This window comes from Larimichthys crocea, unplaced genomic scaffold, assembly GCF_000972845.2.
Source record: "Larimichthys crocea isolate SSNF unplaced genomic scaffold, L_crocea_2.0 scaffold196, whole genome shotgun sequence".
Classification (NCBI taxonomy): Eukaryota; Metazoa; Chordata; class Actinopteri; family Sciaenidae; genus Larimichthys; species Larimichthys crocea.
In genome coordinates, this window is record NW_020852647.1 from 64,502 (window position 1) to 79,969 (window position 15,468).

General features: G+C 44.2%; 1 protein-coding gene across 1 annotated transcript in view; it reads left to right on the top strand.

Moving 5' to 3' along the window:
* Window positions 1–8,406: 8,406 nt before the first annotated feature.
* LOC104931749 (titin) overlaps window positions 8,407–15,468 on the top strand; it is a 157,861-nt gene continuing 150,799 nt past the window's right edge. Inside the window, exons 1-5 of the mRNA XM_027275733.1 lie at window positions 8,407–8,610; window positions 13,724–13,827; window positions 14,647–14,850; window positions 14,938–15,246; window positions 15,373–15,458. Of these exons, the coding sequence (XP_027131534.1) occupies window positions 13,737–13,827; window positions 14,647–14,850; window positions 14,938–15,246; window positions 15,373–15,458 (690 nt within the window). The 5' untranslated portion in view covers window positions 8,407–8,610; window positions 13,724–13,736. The remainder of the gene's footprint in view (window positions 8,611–13,723; window positions 13,828–14,646; window positions 14,851–14,937; window positions 15,247–15,372; window positions 15,459–15,468) is intronic.

A 15,468-nucleotide genomic window follows, 5' to 3' on the forward strand; every position in this document is an offset into this window, starting at 1 on the left:
ATCAGCCAGAATGAGTCATTTGTGCCTCTTGGTATCCTTTATAACATTTTTGCATTCATGACGACAGATTGCCTGAACAAGAAAGTAGCACCGAGGCTAAAATAAAATTCGCTGACCGCAGAGTCGAAAGCAGCACATGAGCAGATGCATTACCACGCAAGTCATCCGCATGCCCGAGCCCGGCCGGGGCCCGAGGAAATGATAAAATTATGCCCGAACCGCCTGACCCGGCAAATCCCAGCTCTAGTCCAGACATGCCTAAGAGCAGAGGAAAATGAAAACTTGACCGAGAAAATCGTGTGTTTCAGGTGAAATGGGAAAAAGACTATCTGTTCACAGAATTTAAAGAAGAGTCTCTGTGCTCAGTATGCTCAGACACTATCTGCTATGAAAGATTTCAATTTAGGTTTAAGCTAAATACAAAAAATATACTGGAACTGCAAGGGCTGCTATAGCAACTGACCTCAAATCAAAAGTACACAAACAACAGATACTTTTTACCAGAGCCACAACCACACAGCAGTCTGCACTCAAGGCATCTTTGAGGTATATGGTATTTGTATTTTTTATTGTATGAGATCACAGCGAGTGGTTGTTATATTTCATTCAAAGCTTTTGTATTTCTAATTATCAAAACAGACTACAACTGTTATACATGCATTTGAGCGTGAAATATGTTCAGTTACTGCACTGTTTGTGTGTGTGTATACTGTATACATACACACACACAAACAAATGTGGCCCTCTGGTAATGTCAAAGAAAAGTTAAGTTGCCCATCCCTGGCATAGATAGATCATTACGTTCTGTGTTATGACCATGCAGTGGGTTATTGTAATAAATAAATATAAAATTATAAAATAAATAAATTTACATTTACATTAATAAAGAGAATTATTCACGTGGTTCAGGCTCACAGCTTCGGTATCGTGGTCACACCTGACGAGCTTCCTTTAAGCTCCATGACATGAGTTACCTGCAGGCCGTGTGCGGGGGTCCCGCCGTGGGTCGTCTCTATAGTGACAGACTGAGGCATGGCTCCATGTGTTTCACATTCACCGGCTGGCTGGCCAGCTCTTCCCTCACACATGTACAACTCAGGCAGACCTGGCAGATTTCGTCTTGGGTCAAGTGTGTTGAGCTTTCCCACCACACTACCCGGGGCCATGTCGCGACGTGGTGTGTTACTGCACGTTATCTGTTTGTCTGTTTTTGTGGTCCGGTGTTGATCTGGAAGAAGAGGCCAGACTCTGCCTGAGTGCTGGTTGCTTCGGCATTTTCTTTGAGAGGGCACGGCCCTGAGATGTTCAAGCACACTTCATGTTCTGGTGGTTTCTCAGATGATGATCTAAATTTGATGTACTGCTGCATTTTGAAGCCACGCTTCATATTTTGCATATCACCGTTGTTTGTTCGACATCTTGAAACCAAACACCGGCAGACGATGGATCCTGTGTTACCGTCGGGTTTAAGTAGGAGCGCTTGTTTTGTCTCTCTGTGAGAGCAGGAAGTTAAATGCAGATAAAAGCACAGACTACAAGGCCCAGCCCCGCTCTGTCGACTTCCTGTCCACGCCGTTGGTCGTTGACGGACTGAACAGATGAGGGTGGGACTTCCTGTGTTCTCAGTGTCTTTCCTGTTGGAAAGAAGCATCCTGGACTTGAAGGCCCCCCTTGAGGACCCCTGTGTGTACAGCAGTCTGCAGTACCTCTGGGTGTTGTTAGGGGGCGCTGCCTGTCTGATGTGGGCTAAACACGTCCAAAGGCTGAGTCTCTGTGGACTGCAACAGGATTTAGTGTCCTGCAGCTGTCCTTCCTGTCGACACCCGAGCCGACCAGCTGAGCCCGTTACAAAACCCCGAGACAGAAATGGACCAGCAGAGCCAGCACACGGACTGGACCAGCCTCTGCTAACTGTCTGAACAGAACCTGATCAGAACCTGAACAGAACCTGTGTATCCTGCTGGGTCTCACATCAATGTGTCCTGTTAGCTTAGCCATTAATTTGTACCATGAAAATCCACCTTAAAGGGACGTTCAGGTGTTTTAAGGTGGACTGAATGACGAGTGTTAGCTACATGTTAGCGCTAAAGACACTGAAACAACAAAAACACATCGTACACTCAGGACGTTAGCTTAGCTCCATGAAGCTAACACGAAGCTTACATGAAGCTAACATGAAGCTAACATGAAGCTTACATGAAGCTAACATGAAGCTAACACGAAGCTAACACGAAGCTAACACGAAGCTAACACAAAGCTTACACGAAGCTTACACGAAGCTAACATGAAGCTTACATGAAGCTAACATGAAGCTAACATGAGGCTAACATGAAGCTAACATGAAGCTTACATGAAGCTAACATGAAGCTAACACGAAGCTAACACGAAGCTAACACGAAGCTAACACGAAGCTTACACGAAGCTTACACGAAGCTAACATGAAGCTTACATGAAGCTAACATGAAGCTAACATGAGGCTAACATTGACGCAGCATGAAGCTTACATGAAGCTACATGAAGCTAACCACGAAGCTTACACGAAGCTAACACAAAGCTACACGAAGTAACATGAAGCTTACAGAACTAACATGAGCTTACATGAGCAATGAGCTAACATGAGCTAACATGAAGCAACATGAGTAACATGAACGTTTACATGAAGCTAACTGGGCTAAGATGAAGCTACATGAGGCTAACATGAAGTTTACATGAAGCTAAACATAAGCTTAAAGAGCTTCATGTAAACATGAAGCTAACATGAAGCTTACATGAAGCTAACAGAGCTTACATGATGCTAACATGGGCTAACTGAAGCTACAGAGGCTAACATGAAGCTAACATGAGCTCCATGAAGCTAACATGAGCTTACCTGAAGGCTTACATGGCTAACATGAGCGCTAACTATGAAGCTAAATGAAGCTAACATGAAGCTTACATGAGCTAACAGAGAGGCTCCATGACAGCTTACACGACGCTAATACATGCCAGCTATACCATGAAGTTAACATGAAAGCTAACATGAAGCTACAATGTCAGAAGCTAACATGAAGTAAACAGAAGCTAAACATGAGTCTACACTATGAAGCTAACCTGAGGCTAACATGAAGCTAACATGAAGGTTACCTGAAGCTAACATTGAATGTACACCATGAAGCTAACATGACAGTTTACATGCAGCTTTACATGAAGCTACACATGAGGCTAACATGAAGCGCAACATGGAGTGGCTAAACATGAAGCTTAACATGAATGAGTGTTTGTGGATTGTTTACCGTTAGTGAGACAACACGCTAAAACTTCATGCCTCCTCCCCCACCTGTTCCCTCCTCCCCTCCTACACCCCCCTCCGGCCGACAGCGAAATAGCCTCTGGGGTATTGGGGCTGACAGAGGGACGTCGGCCATCTTCCATCCAGTTTAATGTGGCAGCTGATCCGAACAAAACTGAACGTTTCTCCGAGTCGCTGATGGACTCCAGCACGTCATTATATGCACGTGATTGAGACTTCATTACCTACAGCGTCACGTGATGTAACTTCATTACCTATAGCGCCAGTGAGAGGACTTCATTACCTACAGCGTCACGTGATGTACTTCATTACCTATAGCGTCACGTGATGAGACTTCATTACCTACAGCGTCACGTGAGTAAACTTCATTACCTATAGCGTCACGTGATGAGACTTCATTACTACAGCGTCACGTGATGTAACTTCATTACCTTATAGGTCACGTGATTGAGACTTCATTACCTACAGCGTCACGTGAGTAATTCATGACCTATAGCGTCACGTGATGCGTACTTCTTACTAGCTCGTGATGGACTTCATTACCTACAGCGTCACGTGATGTGACTTCATTACCTATAGCGTCACGTGATGTAACCTTCATTACCTCCTAGCGTCACGTGATGAGACTTCATTACCTATAGCGTAACGTGATGTAATTTCATTACCTATAGCGTCACGTGATGTAGCCAGTACCTACAGCGGACGCGATGAGGATTTCATTACATCGGTCAGTGATTGAACTTCATTACCTATAGGCAGTCTGATGTAACTTCTACCTACAGCGTATGTGTAACTCTTACCTATAGCGTCACGTGATGTAACTTCATTACCTATTAGCGTCACGTGATGTAACTCATTACCTATAGCGTCGAGCTTCGTACCTAGGTCATGTAGTAAACTTCATTACCTATCAGCGTCAGTGATGAGACTTATACCTATAGCGGCACGTGGAGACTTGATTACCTATGCGTCATGTGATGTAACTCTATTCCTATAGCGTCATGTGATGTAACTTCATTACCTATAGCGTCGTGATGTAACTTTCATTACCTCAGCGCACGTGATTAACTTCATTACCCCTATAGCGTATCACGTGATGAGACTTGATTACCCTATAGCGTCACGTGATGAGACTTATACCTATAGCGTCATGTGATGTAACTTCATTACCTATAGCGTCACGTGATAAGACTTATTACCTATAGGTCACGTGATTAGAACTTCATTACCTATAGCGTCACGTGATGTACTTCATTACCTATCGTCACGTGATGAGACTTCATTACCTATCGCGCTCACGTGATTGTACTTCATTACCTATAGCGTCCGGATGAGTCATTACAAGCTAGTGATGTAAGTGTGATTCTATAGCGCAGTGATGAGACTTGATTACCTATAGCGTCACGTGATTTGATAACTTCATCCTATAAGCGTCACGTGAGAGACTTCATTACCTACAGCGTCACGTGATGAGACTTCATTACCTATAGCATACTCATTTCCTATGTGTGATTTTGTAATTCTTTCATTTCTCATATAGCGTCACGTGATGGACTTCATGACTACGCGTCTCGTGATGTTACCTCATTACCATAGTCCGCAGTGATGTGACTTCATTACCTACGTCAGTGATGTGACTTCATTACCATCAGCGTCACGTGATGTAAACTTATTATACTACAGCGTACGGTGACGACTCATTACCTACAGCGTCACGTGATGTAACTTCATTACCTATAACGTCACGTGAGGTAACTTCATTACCTATAGCGTCACGTTGATTGAGACTCATTACCTATAGCGGTCACGTGATGTGACTTCATTACCTATAAGCGTCAGTGATTGTAATTCATTTACCTATAGCGTCATGTGATGTAACTTCATACCTATAGGTCACGTGATGTGACTTCATTACTACAGCGTCAAGTAATGGATACTCATTACCTATACGTCACGTGATGTAACTTCATTACTATAGCGTCAGTGATGTGACTTCATTACCTACACGTCATGTGATGTATTCAACCTATGCGTTGCAGTGATGTAAACTTCTACTGTACCTACAGCGTCATGTGATTGATAATCTTCATACCTATAGCGGTCACGTGAGGAGACTTTAGTAAACCTATATGGTTTCACGTGATGAGACTTGATTACCTTAAGCGTCAGTGATGTACTTCATTACCATAGCCACGGTCAACTTGCTTGATTCTATAGAGACGATGGATTATACCTATAGCGTCACGTGATGGGACTTCCATTACTTATAGCGTCCACGTGATGTGACTATAACTATAGCGCCACGAGTGAGATACCAAAGCACAGTAATTCATACCTTAGCGTCACGTGATGAGACTTCAGTACTATAGCGTCACGTGATGTAACGTTCAATGACCATAGCGTCACGTGGATGAGACGTTGATTACATATAAAGTCGGCACGTGGATGAAACGTCATTATCCTATAGCGTCACGTGAATGCGACTTCCTTACTTAAGACAGAGTCACGTGATGAGGACTTTCTTCCTTACCTATAGCAAATCTGTGATGTATAACTTCATTACCTATCGGCACGTGATGAGACTTCATGTACAAGCGTCACGTGTGTGACTTCATTACCTATAGCGTCACGTGAGTGAACTTCATTACCTACAACGTCACGTGATGAGACTTCATTACCTATAGCGTCACGTGATGTAACTTCATTACCTATAGCGTCACGTGATGTGACTTCATTACCTACAGCGTCACGTGATGTGACTTCATTACCTATAACGTCACGTGATGTGACTTCATTACCTATAGCGTCACGTGATGTAACTTCATTACCTATAGCGTCACGTGATGTAACTTCATTACCTATAGCGTCACGTGATGTAACTTCATGTTTGAATGTAACAGCTGATCTCTGAAAGTAACATGATACGTTGTCTCAGCGTTGTACAACGTGTTTTCATGGTTTGGTAACTGTAGTAACCAGCTGTCAGTCATCAGTCATCCTACAGAAAGTGAAGGACTACAGTCAGTTTGGACACGCCTCCTCCTCCCCCTCCTTCTTGTTGTTCTTCTTCTCCTCCCCTTCCTTCTTGTTGTTCTTCTTCTCCTCCCCCTCCTTCTTGTTGTTCTTCTTCTCCTCCTCCTTCTTGTTCTTGTTCTTCTCCTCCTCCTTGTCCTTGTTCTTCTCCTCCCCCTCCTTCTTGTTCTTCTTCTTCTCCTCCCCCTCCTTCTTGTTCTTCTTCTTTTTCTTCTCCTACTTCTTCTTCTTCTTTTCCTCCTCCTCCTCCTTCTTCTTTTTCTTCTTCTTCTTCTTCTTCTTCTTCTTCTCCTCCTCCTCCTCCTCCTCCTCCTCCTTCTTCTTCTTCTTCTCCTTCTCCTTCTTCTTCTTCTTCTTCTTCTACTTCTTCTCCTCCTCCTCCTTCTCCTTTTCCTCCTCCTCCTTCTTCTTCTCCTCCTCCTCCTCCTCCTTCTTTTTCCTCTTCTTCTCCTTCTTCTCCTCCTCCTCCTCCTCCTCCTCCTTCTTCTTCTTTTTCTTCTACTCCTCTTTCTTCTTCTTCTCCTCCTCCTCCTCCTCCTCCTCCCCCTCCTCCTTCTTCTTCTCCTCCTCCTCCTCCTCCTGCTCCTTCTAAACTGATGATGCGTGAGCCCCCTGATGGAGGTGTACCTTAGTGCAGATGGCCTGATGCATGCTGGGTGGTGTTGACCTTCATAAACAGGTTTCAGAAGAATGTTCTCGATCTCTGCATAACGTTTTCATGATCAGCTGTTTGAGGTTCTCTATGGAACCGAACATGAAAAAGTTCTTTAGGTCATGACTGAACCTTTGGTTCTTTGGAGAACCGGTAGGGCAGGTATGTCCAACATCTGGCCGGGGGGCCAATCACAGCCCACAGTCAGATGTCATGCGGCCCTCAGCTTGATGTTTATAATATATTATTTATAACCTGCTGGATCATCAGATACTGTCTGACTGCTGACATAATGAAGCATCATAACTGCTGCTGGTATATATCTGTATAACATATATATACACATGTATGTATATGTTATATATCTGTATATGTTATATATCTGTATATATATGTTATATATCTGTATGTATATGTTATATATGTGCAGATGTTTGTTACAGAGCAGAGACAGAGTGACTCGTGTTGAACTGAAATGTTCACAGACTTTATCACTAATACATAATAATCATGTTTAAAATGAACATTCAGGTTTTATCAGCTTCATCCAGTTTAACGTGTTCATACAGTTTATTCTGTGATCTGACTCCAGATGGGACAGAAACAACAACTGCTGTTAGATCAGTTCACGTCTGATTGGTTAGGATTGGGGGCCTTGTTCATGTGTTAGTTTGTCTTCACAGTGTCACATCTGTCCCTCTTTAAAAGACGTTTGGACACAGCTGTAAGAGGTCAAAGGTTCCTCCCAGAACATCATGAAGAACCACCATCTTTATTTTAAGACCTTCATGACCCTTTGTTAGTGTTTGAGGTTCTCCGAAGAACCTTTGTGTTCCTTCATCGCGACCAACCAGAACTTTGATTTCTGAGGTCATGATCTACAGGTGTGTGTGATGTTGGTGTGTGTGGTGGAGGTGTGTGTGGTGGAGGTGTGTGTGATGTTGGTGTGTGTGGTGGAGGTGTGTGTGATGGATGATTGACAGCTGTTGTAGCTAGAGGACTGTGGCTGAGTCACGGCGGGTCATAAAGGAGTAAACACAGTTTGGTTGGTGTTGGCGGAGGGGGTGGGCATGCAGCAGCAGAGGGGGGTGTTTGAGTGACAGGAACAGCCTGGGCCTCCTGTTAGTCAGCACTTCTTTAATGACTCAGTGATTTCTGTCAGTTTAAACTCAAACTTTAAGTCCTCTAACTCTTCGCCCGGTCTGATCCTTGCAGACCGCCCGGCACTTGATCCAGATCGATCTGAGTCAGAGCCGGTCCACACTGAGGGGGGGGAGGGCAGGCTGGAGGTGGCATAAATGGCTCCCATGTCCCATCATGCCCCCCTGAGCCTCCCAGCAGCCAATAGGAGGTGTCGGTGTGGTGATGATGCATGTCGTCCCCCCCGGTATAAAGAGCTAGCCCACCGTGTGGGCCCTCCTGAGCAGTTGGAGCATTCCCAGCCTCGCCTCGGGTGGAGGGATTGCGAGGGAAACAAAACTACACGGCGTCTCTGTGTAGTTTTGTTTTTTTGGGGGGGTACACGGAGGCTCGACCTGTTCTCCTCTTGGATTTGTTCAAGTCTTTGTGGATAAGGAGACCGCTCCGGGCCGGCCGGGCTCCGTCCCATCACTCCACGGCACCTTCGTGGAAACAAGTGAGTAACCTGCAGCCCGGCCCGACCCGGCCCAGATCAGTGTCGGGGTCCAGGTCAGGTCTCTGTGGGCGCTGCTTGGTGTGTTTTTTTGTGTTTTCTGGGTTCAGACGGGTCGGCGTGCCGCGTGCAGTGGGCCGAGCTGATCTGTGGACAGCCAAGAATAGCCGCTGATAGCATGAGAGAGGACTGTGACCGGCCGCCGATGGCTTTTTAAGGGAATCAGCAGAGCAGCTATCACTTCACCTCCAGATATGTGCCACATGCTGCCTGTCAATCAACCACGGGGTCGGGGGGGGCAGGAGGGGGGGCACAGGGGTATTTTTGGCCACTGCCATATGTGTCTCTGATCCAGGTCTGTAAATATCAGCTGAGTTTATCCAGAGAGGAACACGACGGGTCCATCAGATCAATGCAGCACGACTCAATGATGACTGGCTGTTGATGTGTTGTGGATTGGTTGTGGATTGGTTGTGGATTGGTTGTCAAGAGAATCTGAGAGATGTTCTCATCAAACCAGCTGACAATGCTGAAAGAACCTCCAGCTGTCCTGATGAGGCGTTCAAAGTGTTTTAATGGTCACATGATCACCCCGATGCATTCAGGGATATCTGTTTCATCAAATGTTTCTGAAACGTTCTTTGAACGTTGCCTGGTTGTTTCTAATGTGTTCTATGTTATAAAATAAAACTTTAATTAAAGAGTTTGTTTTGAGTCATGACCCGATGGTTGTCTGATGTTTATCTGATGGTTACCTGATGGTTGTCTGATGATTATCTGATGGTTATCTGAGTAATTGTACAATATGTTTGTGTTGATTTGTCCTGTACACTGACATCTATTGCACGTCTGTCCGTCCTGGGAGAGGGATCCCTCCTCTGTGGCTCTTCCTGAGGTTTCTTCCACCTTTTTTCCCTGTTAAAGGTTTTTGTGGGCAAGTTTTTCCTCACTGGAACCGAGGGTCTAAGGACAGAGGGTGTCACTCCCTGTACAGATTGTAAAGCCCTCTGAGGCAAATGGACTTTGTGACTTTGGACTGTACAAATAAAATCTGAGTTTTGATTTGGTTGTCTGATGGTTGCTTGATGGTTACCTGATGGTTGTCTGATGGTTACCTGATGGTTGTCTGATGATTACCTGATGGTTACCTGATGGTTGTCTGATGGTTACTAGATGGTTGTCTGATGGTTACTCGATGGTTGTCTGATGGTTACCTGATGGTTACCTGATGGTTGTCTGATGGTTGTCTGATAGTTGTCTGATGGTTGTCTGATGGTTACCTGATGGTCGTTTGATGGTTGTCTGATGGTTGTCTGATGGTTGTCTGATGGTTGTCTGGTGGTTGTCTGATAGTTACCTGATAGTTACCTGATGGTTACCTGATGATTGTCTGATGGTTGACTGATGGTTACCTGATGGTTGTCTGATGGTTACCTGATGGTTGATTGATGGTTACCTGATGATTGACTGATGGTTACCTGATGGTTGTTTGATGGTTACCTGATGGTTGATTGATGGTTGACTGATGGTTGTCTGATGGTTACCTGATGATTGACTGATGGTTACCTGATGGTTACCTGATGGTTGTTTGATGGTTACCTGATGGTTGATTGATGGTTGACTGATGGTTGTCTGATGGTTACCTGATGGTTATCTGATGGTTGATTGATGGTTAACTGATGGTTGACTGATGGTTGTGTGATGGTTACCTGATGGTTGACTGATAGTTGTCTGATGGTTACCTAATGGTCGACTGATTGTTGTGTGATGGTTACCTGATGGTTACCTGATGGTTGATTGATGGTTGTCTGATGGTTGTCCGATGGTTGTCTGATGGTTACCTGATGGTTACCTGATGGTTGATTGATGGTTGTCTGATGGTTACCTGATGGTTACCTGATGGTTGATTGATGGTTGTCTGATGGTTACCTGATGGTTGATTGATGGTTGACTGATGGTTGTCTGATGGTTACCTGATGGTTACCTGGTGGTTGATTGATGGTTTGTTGATGTTGATTTTTATCACAGGTTCAAGCCAGGCTGATCCAATCACGGCTCAGGGCTGTGATGACATCACTGCTGTCACGTTATTAAACTTTACACAATGACTGTCAGAGAGGAAACCTCATGTCTCCAGTCTGAGTCACATTATCACAAAGATTAATCAAACAGCTGATCAAATGAGACACATATATGAGCTGGATTTTCACAATAAAAGTTGACATAATGGAGATAAAAACATTTTACCTGACAGCACCAAAAGTTCATGAAGTGTAAAACATAAAATGTAAAACATAAAGTGTAAAACATAAAGTATAAAACAAAGTATAAAACATAAATTATAAAACAGTGTGTAAAACAAAATATAAAACAAAGTGTAAAACATAAATTATAAAACAGTGTAAAACAAAATGTAAAACAAAGTGTAAAACATAAAGTATAAAACAAATTGTAAAACAAAATATAAAAAAACATAAAGTGTAAAATATAAAGTATAAAGTATCAGTGTAGTAAAATATACTTTCTTACAGTTTTATTGTTTAATATATTTATACATTTTTATCAGAATCAATGAAGAAATCATGATCAACACGATTCGTTGTACGTTTAAATGAATATAAAATAAATATAAAATAAAGTTGGATTCATTTTGTCGCTGCATTCAGTCATTGACGTTTTACTACGAGGACCCAAAAAACTACATTTATGCCTGAATTTGTTTTATTATTATTATTATCATTAATTAGATCAAATAAACTCTCCTGATGACGTCAGTCAGGTGAATGAACTCGTTAATGTTTACTTTGTATAAAATGAAGAAAACATGTTGATGTGTTTCCTTTTAGACTTTTATTTTGAAGGGACTTCCTGTTTAATCCACTTCAGGACCTTTTAAATGTTAAATCTGGTCCAGTTCACAAACAAGAAGAAAATCTGACCAACAGGAAAGAAGCCGTTATTAAAACACTTTCCTGTTTGGATGTTTTTTAAATTTCCTGTTTGGATGTACCTTTCCGTAGCAGCTGTGGTGAAGTCGTAAAAAGTCGTTCAGTCTTAGTACGTTAGTGTGAACGATGAGATCTACAAGACGTGAGCAGACCTTAAAGGTCTCAGGGTTTGTTTTAGATTATTGAGACTGAAAATTTCAAATCGATTTGATATTTAATGTTAAAGACTTACTGATAATTCAACATCATCGTTTCAGACCTTTTAGCACGTTTTTAAATGAGGTGACAGAAAAATGTCGTAAAATCGGCCAAAAGGGCCAATAAACAGATTTAACAGGCAACATGCTGACTGCACTCGACTGAAGCAGAGTTCAGCTTTTACAAAGATTCTTTAAATCTGTTTCAATTGAACATTTTTCCTGCATTATGAACTTCAGATAAATAAATACTTTATTGATCCTGAGGGAAATTCAAGCATCTAGTGGCAGCATGTAAACATACATTAAAATTAGAATTAACCTATAAGATAAATCTCAATTTAAATTAAACCTATGTAAAGATTTTATGAACAGAAAACCATATAAAAAGTAAACACATAGATTTTTATTATTTTTTTAGATAGATAGATAGATAGATAGATAGACAGACAGACAGACAGACAGACAGACAGACAGACAGACAGGCAGACAGACAGACAGACAGACAGACAGACAGACAGACAGATAGATAGATAGATAGACAGACAGACAGACAGACAGATAGATAGATAGATAGATAGATAGATAGGTGCAGCAGCAGCATTACACACAGTGACGATTGTTAGTTTGCTCCTAAAATAAAGATTAGAATATAACAAAATGTGAAACAGTTTAAAGACGTCAGAGGTTCATTTCTGTTCATCAGAGTGAATCAATAATCAAACATTGATCTGTAGATTCAGAGTTAGTCATACCTCTGTGTAATAATAATGTTATGGATGTGTGGATGAATCAGTCTCTGGCTCAGAGCAGCTGTCCCTGTGCAGCTGAGGCTAAATGTGGATCCTGATCTGAGACTAAAACCAGAAGGCTTGGGGGGTCGCATGAAGAGCCGAGTCCACGATAATCCTGAGGTCACAGAGAGGTGTCAGTCGTCCACTCTTTAACTCAAACGGTCTTTTCTGACTCAGAACGTTTGTTCTGATTTTCATTCTCAGTTAGTTTGACGCAGATCGTTCCATGAGCTCGTTTGTGATTCATTAGGCGTTCTTTAGTTTGGCTTCACCTGCTGCACTCTTTTCTTCTTCTTCTGCTGATGACTCTGCCATGCGTTCGACCTCCAGCTGCTGCCGTCTGTCCATCCATCCGTCCGTCAGCGTTCCTCTGCCCTCCAACAGGCTCCGCCTCCTGACATTTATAGCTGAAACTCAAGCCGTCAGGAGACACTCAGCACATTTTCATCCAGCTGCTTTTAAAGCTGAACCTCAATAAAAGCCTGAAACACACAGGAGGGAAACATTCAGGAAACATTCAGGAAACATTCAGAAAACACAGGCATGTTAGTGATTAGCCTGTTCGCTGAGTTCTTCAGGTTCAGATAAAAGCCAGGACTTGAACTGTGCATGTGGACTGACCTGTGATCAGCTGATGTTTGTTTGTTCGTTATTTAGACGTGAAACATGATGAATAAACGCTGACAGACCTCACAGGAAGAATGTTTCCCTCCAATAAAAGTCAAAGTGAGCATTGTGTTTCCCGTCACCATCAAACTGTCCGATGGCGCTCACTCTGCTCGTTTCTGGTCCACCTGACATTTCACATTTCGTGATTTTTTCCGTGGTTGTGACACGTTAACGTGTTTGGATGAACACCGAGTGGTTTGGACTGCTCATGTTTGTCAGTCAGTCATTGGAGCTTTGGTGGACACATTTAGTCGTCTATTTCTGGAGAGGAATTATGGAAAGGGAGCGTCTCCTTTCCTTCTCTAAGAACTGCTTGTGTGTTTCCTAAACTGAAGGAGGTAGGAAAGGAAACGAGGAGAAATCTTTCTGATCAGAACAGGCTTCAGGTACCGATCAGTCCTGTTCAGTGTCTGATGAAACCCTTCCTGTCTGTCTGACTGAAATGTTTTCTGTCTGTTGGTTTCAAACCCATTTTAAACACTTCCTCTTCCTCTCTGTTCGTGTTCAGGGTGCCGACCATCATGTCAACACAAGCGCCAACGTTCACACAGCCGCTACAGAGCGTCGTGGCACTAGAGGGTAGTGCCGCAACGTTCGAGGCTCAAATAAGTGGTAAGAAACGTTTCACTAACATTCTTCTAACGAACTGAAACAGAAACTAATGAATGAAAGACGGAAAAATGAGTGGGAACCACACATGTAGAGCAGAAACTATTTCAGACGGACTGAATTAGAATGAGGTGTCCACGCAGAGACGATAGTGACTCCCAGGTGTCCACACAGAGACGATAGCAACTCCCAGGTGTCCACACAGAGACGATAGCGACTCCCAGGTGTCCACACAGAGACGATAGCAACTCCCAGGTGTCCATGTAGAGACGATACGTCTCCCAGGTGTCCACGCAGAGACGATAGCGACTCCCAGGTGTCCACACAGAGACGATAGCGACTCCCAGGTGTCCACGCAGACACGATACGTCTCCCAGGTGTCCACGTAGAGACGATACGTCTCCCAGGTGTCCATGTAGAGACGATACGTCTCCCAGGTGTCCACGCAGAGACGATAGTGACTCCCAGGTGTCCACGTAGAGACGATACGTCTCCCAGGTGTCCATGTAGAGACGATACGTCTCCCAGGTGTCCACGTAGAGACGATACGTCTCCCAGGTGACCACGCAGAGACGATAGCGACTCCCAGGTGACCACGTAGAGACGATAGTGACTCCCAGGTGTCCATGTAGAGACGATATGTCTCCCAGGTGTCCATGTAGAGACGATACGTCTCCCAGGTGTCCACGTAGAGACGATACGTCTCCCAGGTGACCACGTAGAGACAATAGTGACTCCCAGGTGTCCACATTAGTTGTTCATGTGTAGTTATTCGTCATTCTCTGGCAGTTGACGGTGGTCTGGTTCTTCTCTCCTCTGCAGGTTCTCCAGTTCCTGAGGTGAGCTGGTTCCGTGATGGCCAGGTTCTTTCCGCCGCCGCTTTGCCCGGCGTTCAGATCTCATTCAGCGATGGCCGCGCTGTTCTGAGGATCCCCGCTGTGACCGCCGCACACAGTGGACGATTTTCTGTCCGAGCAACCAACGGCGCCGGACAAGCAACAAGCACCGCTGAACTCCTTGTCACAGGTGAGAGCACAGGTAGACTTCCACACTTATATACACACACAGCACGGTGAAGGTGGCTTCTCATACCTGTCAATCATACCCCCTCAGCGGAGACAGCGCCCCCCAGCTTCCTTCAGAGACTGCAGAGCTCAGCAGTGAGACAGGGCAGCCAGGTGAGGCTGGATGTCAGAGTCGCAGGTATCCCAACACCTGTGGTGAAGTTCTACAGAGAAGGAGCAGAGATCCAGAGCTCAGCCGACTTCAGGATCCTCCAGGAGGGAGACCTGTACAGTCTGCTGATCGCCGAGGCCTTCCCAGAGGATTCTGGGACATATTCTGTGACCGCCACAAACAGCAGCGGACGAGCCACGTCCACCGCTGAGCTGCTGGTTCAGGGTGAGGAGCCCAAAATCGACAGTGTTTCTGTTAAACCTGAGGCTGGTGGAAGTTACAGTTTCATAAAAAGATGTTAGCTTAGCATACAGGAAACACAGTACTGATATTGAGATGATGCTGCGTCCTAAACTACCCGTCTGTGTTCAGGTGAAGAAGCCGTTCCAGCTAAGAAAACCAAGACAGTGATTTCAACCTCTCAGATTTCACAGACCCGTCAGACCAGAGTGGAGAAGGTACGACACA